This window comes from Balaenoptera borealis (assembly GCF_965194805.1).
Source record: "Balaenoptera borealis genome assembly, chromosome: 13".
NCBI lineage: Eukaryota > Metazoa > Chordata > Mammalia > Artiodactyla > Balaenopteridae > Balaenoptera > Balaenoptera borealis.
The window spans coordinates 16,628,177-16,634,002 of NC_138870.1; the positions used below are offsets into that span (position 1 = coordinate 16,628,177).

The window sequence follows — 5,826 nt, forward strand, 5'->3', positions numbered from 1 at the left end:
CTCATTTTATTCCTCCCGTGCAAAGAATTGATTGATGGCCTCTGTCTGTCTTAGGGGTGAAATGTACTTTGAGAGCCACTCCCGTTATCTCTTGGTTCAATGAACAGGTTACAATTCATTGTACTTCGACCATTCTGATAACAAGAATGTTCACAGTTAAAACTGGAGTACATTTCCAGGTTCCTTAAGTTGTTATTATTCGATTTTGTTTTGTTTTACTTTCATTCCAAGAGCCAGTAGTATTACGTACTAGAGTGAGGTACAGGGATTGCCGGATATTTTCTAGCTTTGTGGTGTGCAGTCACCAGAACCAACCAGTGGCATTCAAACTTGCTTTATTTTATAATCCATCCATCTTCTCATTGTGCATGTGTCATCTTTCGGAACTAGCAGTTTTGGCAAGACTTAGGAAAGTTTTACAAATGACACCGCTATGTAGGCAGCTTAATATAGTATTACATATTTTAGTGAAGTTGTGCAAATCTCTGCCCATTTTGTCAATCTTTTGGATTCAGCCACAAGTTTGGGTCCTTTTTTTCATCTGAATTGCCATGCACATATTGCCTTATGTTTCTTTGCTTTGTGAATTAAGCTTATGGAAATGAAGAGAAGATGTCCTTCAATTGTATTATGTTTGGGGATTTTCATGGCCATGCTTGTCAGTTCTATTGCTAGAGAATGTGGCCCTTAGTTACTTCAGGAAGTGGTCATTCATTAACTTTGCAGGTGTCAAAGTAATTTTACTTCTTTGTATTTTTCAGCTATACTGACTTCTGTTGAAACCATTCAAAGCTGAGGACATGGACCTTTGGCAATGTGAGAAGATATTGTACAGTATATTTTAAATCTATGAAATTCATAGTTCTGATGCTTTTGGCCACAGAGCATCATTTTATCACTTCTGGAAAATGTTTATTCCAAAACAGCTTTAATGGCCCATATGTACACTCAAGGTTATGTAATGTAATCTCAAGGTTATTATTCTGACACCAGCTTGCTGCTATGATTTCAGAGCACATAAGTAAAGGTGCTTTTTAGTGTGTGGTCTACAGCCAGAGCTTACTTAGTTGCTGATTTCCAGATTTTGATGTTTCTAAAGTCTAGGTGGATTTATATTTCTTTTCACTTTTCAGTACATAAATTTAGTTATTATTTCCAGTGAAGCTTGTTTTCCTTTTTTTTTTTCTTCTTCCTCCCATTTTGGCTACTGCAATGCTTTGTTTTTCACCCTTGATTTGTAAAAATTTTATATATATATTTAAAATGTGCCATTTTATTACTGCTAAGTGACGTATGTCCGTTTCCTGCTATAATTATTTCTCAGTCAGATTGCATTGTCAGCAGTTATGCCACACTCTTGTCAGCTTAGATACAAATGTTATCGCTTACTTTTTCTTAAAAAGCAATTTAAAATGTAGGTATTTTGAAGTACTGGGCTTATACTTCATTGGACTAGATGTGTACAGCAATAAGCAGGTTTTCAAATCCAGTACTTAGTTTGTGTACAAATGTAATTATGTTCATTGTGTATATATTATACAATGAGCACATGTAATGTAAGTATTAAAGGCTACTTACTGTTGTTTAAATGCAAATGTTCATATCTCATTTCTTTTTTATCATGTTAAATAAATGTTGATGTTCTTAAATCACCTGTGTTAGAATTTTTGCTCTTCCCATCTAAAATGGAAAGTCTGAGACTTTAAGAGACTTCTAGATGAAAAAGTAGTCTGTTAATCTTACTGGAAAGAGCATTGTAAAAGAACCGTGTCTGTCATCCAGCTCAGCTCTCCCATGTTGAAGTCAAGCAGCTTGAGGCCCAGAGAGAGAAATTGACTTGGCCACAGTCACATTACATTTAATGACAAAATTTGCACCAGCATAAAGCTTTTCTGACTTTTCAACACCACTGGGCAAATGTCGTTTTGTCAAGTCTTCTATACCTATTTCTGTTGGTTTCCGTGTCACAGAAGGCATCTGCAGCCTGGCTCTGCTTAGTGGACTGAGCTTGGGGTCGGGGGCGGGGGCAGAGTTATTTCTCTGACATGGGTAACTAGAAACCGTTTCATCCACATAAGCAGAGATCATTGTCTCTTACACCACATTCTCTGCAGATGTTCACGCTCTTCAGAATCAATTACATTTCCTTTCCACTATAACCTTTTGTTCAGGCTATACATTGTTCCCAGAGTACAAGGAAATGCGAGGCTTTGGGATTCCTATATAAAATTGCTGTAACTAAATTGGTGCTGGTCAGTCTTTTTTTTTTTTTTTTCCATGCTATGTTAAAGAGGATTTAGATATAATTTAAAATGCAGATGTATAAGAATTCATCTGCACCAAACAGAAACACACAAAATGAAGTGCAAATAGATACAGTCTTTAATGTAGGAGGTGAATGAAAAGAGAGGTGAAAATGGGAGAAGAATGTTTAGCTCCTTACATCCATACGAACATGTTTACACATATTACCTTTTTCTAAAGATGACACACAGAAGTCTTCTCAGGGGAAATAGTCAACAGATTATGATTTCCCTTTAAGTCATGACACAATGATTGTTACCAATCTTTTATGGGTGTGTTGAGGGGAGAGTTGATGTTATTCTTTGGGATTTGTTTGGGGTTTTATGTGGGGCTTTTGTCTTTATGTTTGGGGTGTGTGTGTGTGTGGTGTGTTACTTTGGTTTTACTTGAAGCACTTCTTTTTATAAATTTATTTATTTTTATTTTTGGCTGCTTTGGGTCTTCGTTGCTGCACGCGGCTTTCTCTAGATGCAGCGAGCGGGGGCTACTCTTCATTGCAGTGTGCGGACTTATGGCGGTGGCTATTTTTGTTGTGGAGCACGGGCTCTAGGCATGTGGGCTTCAGTAATTGTGGCACGCGGGTTCTAGAGCGCAGGCTCAGTAGTTGTGGCACACCGGCTTAGTTGCTCCACGACGTATGGGATCTTCCCGGACCAGGGCTCAAACCCATGTCCCCTGCATTGGCAGGCGGATTCTTTTTTTTTTTTTTTTTAATATTTATTTATTTATTTATTTATTTATGGCTGTGTTGGGTCTTCGTTTCTGTGCGAGGGCTTCCTCTAGTTGTGGCAAGCGGGGGCCACTCTTCTTCGCGGTGCGCGGGCCACTCACTATTGCGGCCTCTCTTGTTGCGGAGCACAGGCTCCAGACGCGCAGGCTCAGTAATTATGGCTCACGGGCCCAGCCGCTCCGCGGCATGTGGGATCTTCCCAGACCAGGGCTCGAACCCGTGTCCCCTGCATTGGCAGGCGGATTCTCAACCACTGCGCCACCAGGGAAGCCCTGCTGGGCCCCATTCTTAAAATTTCTGATTCTGTCAGTCCAGAGTGTGGCCCAAAAATTTGAATTCTAACAGGTTTCCAGGTGATTCTAATGCCGATGCTCCAGGTACCACACCTTGAGAACCACTGGCACATAATAAGGCTCTGTGTTATTTTTTGAATTTCTGTTTTATTTACATGTGGTAGTAAAAAATTAGGATAAATTCAGTTTTTATTTACAAAGGTGTGCACAGAGTGTAGAAAAACTAAAAAAAAGAATGCAACAACTCAGAGATGTTCTACCCCTAGGCCCAAAGGGGTAAGGGGAGAAGTAAGTGGAACCCATAGAAGAGAGTCACTTGAAAGAAGCCTTAATCTTTTTTCAAGAGACCAAGCCAGCCTCAGTGTACGGAACCCTGCAGGGATGGGGCCAGGGCAAGAAGTATTGCCATGGCCCTGTCTTATTGCCAGGGCTCCCAATGGCTGAACCCAGTGGGATTCAGAGGTCACAGGAGTTGTGTTGAGTGTGGCCGGGAACTGATGGGGGTTTCCCAGACCTTCTCAGAAGATCCTTGAAGTCAAAACTATTTTCATTATAACACTAATCTGGTATTTGCCTGTTTCACTTTCATTCCTTCAGTAGTGAATAGTGGCGTTTCCCAAAGGCTATCTGACCTGTGATACATCAACAGACTGAGTGCAGAAGCAGATGTGAAAATCCAGCTGTCTTCTGTTAATCCCGATAGAAAAGAGCGTTACAACAATGGAAATCAATTTTTTTTTAATTAAAAAGCATGTTATTTATGTTAACACATAGTGGGTTTATTACTGTTATTTTCGATGAATGAGAATATTGTAAATGTTTCTCAGCTTTAATTTCTATTGCCGTAAATGCCAATAGATATAACCCACAAAACAAGCTATTTAGAGTCCTCAATAGTTGTTAAGTTGTGAGAATCCTGAGACTCAAAAGTTTGAGAATCTCTCACATAGTCCTTAGAGGTTAGCCTCCCGTTGCAGGGCGCAGTTGAAAACTTTGAGGGGCGAAGGAGATACCGGCCCAGCTTCCTAAGGACAATGCTACTTGCAGTCACTACTTGCAGCTCACCACCAGTCTGCTCCTTGAACTGAAAGCCCCAGTGTCTGTGAGTGACATCCAGAGCCTGTGGGTCCCTCTTGGGTCCTGCAGGCTGCAAATCATTCATGAAAAATGACTCAGAAAGGCGGCGTCCAGACATGCAGAAGTGTAGAAAGGCTGAGGCTCCCTGGAATATCTGTTCTCTTTTTCTCTGTGCGCTTCAACACACACTTTTGCCCTTGCCTCGGTCCCCAGCTGTATTTGAATTTTTACTCTAGCCCTCATACCCAATTCATACTGCCTTATTCATAGCCTTGGGTGATTACGAAAACATCAGTTCAAAATGGGTAAATGAAGATGTGTCATCCCACGTCAACATGAAGGAGCACCCCTGAAAAAATCCATTACATTATTCACCCAAATGATGTTGTTATACGGTATGTGATTTATACGGAGACATTCGTGTCACCTGTAAGAAACTGCTATTCTCTGACTGCCGGGCTGTCTGGTTCCACCCAACGTAAGAAAATGAATGATTGAACCCTTTGTATTTGAAGTAGCAACTTAACGCTGTTCAGAAACTTGTTCAGCATATACCTTAAAATAGCAGATGCTCAAAGATCCCTAGCTTTTTTTTTCCTTTGAGACATAACATATCTCACCAAGATCCTTCCCAAGTGTGTTGGGCTTGTGGAGACATCTGGAAACTGCCAAAGAGCAGGCCTGAAACAGAGCTCATGTCTGTAATATCCTACTGGAAAGTGACAGGGATGTAATGGAGTTGCTGGAATTTGAAACAAATTGGCCGCTAGCCATATCCCCCAACATTGCCCACAGCCAAAGACGAGGGAAGCAGCTGCTTCCAGTAAGTTCCCTGGTCTAACTCGCAATTTACAAAAGAAGGAATCGAAGCATTCACTAAATGTATGAATTATCAGTGGTAATCAAAGATAGACAAAATGAGACAAATTACAATGAGATATCTTTTTTACCCATCAGTTTGGAAATGGTGCAAAAAAAAGCGATAATGCAGTCCACAGTCCATGTTGTGCACTTCAAAATTGGTTAATTAGTAAACTTATACGATGTTATATGTCAATTATAGCTCAATAAAGCTGGAAAACAATTTTAAGATGGCAGATCTCAGGTTAACTGTTCTTACTGCCTGCACGCACACAAAAACACGATGGGACACAGGGACACTGGGAAGGGTTAGATGTGTATATTCCCTTGAATGTTGTGATAGTAGTACAGGTCTTTGAATATGCGTTCATCAAATTGTGCAGTTCTTTGTGTATCAATTATACCGCTATAAAGCTGTTTTGTTTTCTATAATATAAAAATAATAATGAGTGATAATATCCTGAGTTGGCAGCGTGTAGAGAAAGTTGTAAATTTATATAGAGATAGCCTGGGACCTGGGACCCACTACCAGAGCGCTTGCACCATGCAATAGCTTGGGAC

At 40.3% G+C, this 5,826-nt stretch overlaps 1 protein-coding gene and 1 long non-coding RNA gene across 22 annotated transcripts in view; one reads left to right on the top strand and one right to left on the bottom strand.

Moving 5' to 3' along the window:
* Positions 1-1,649, top strand: part of PLEKHA5 (pleckstrin homology domain containing A5) — a 236,855-nt gene extending 235,206 nt beyond the window's left edge. For all 21 annotated transcript variants that reach the window (XM_082351900.1, XM_082351901.1, XM_082351877.1 and 18 more), the window contains one exon: positions 762-1,649. Coding sequence is in view for 4 of the 21 variants with exons in the window: in XM_082351901.1 (XP_082208027.1) it covers positions 762-796 (35 nt within the window). In the remaining 17 variants the exon portion in view is untranslated. The remainder of the gene's footprint in view (positions 1-761) is intronic.
* The window catches only part of LOC309609917, a 30,645-nt gene continuing 25,984 nt past the window's right edge, over positions 1,166-5,826 (bottom strand). Inside the window, exon 2 of the long non-coding RNA XR_014233653.1 lies at positions 1,166-5,780. This is a non-coding gene — a long non-coding RNA (uncharacterized lncRNA). The remainder of the gene's footprint in view (positions 5,781-5,826) is intronic.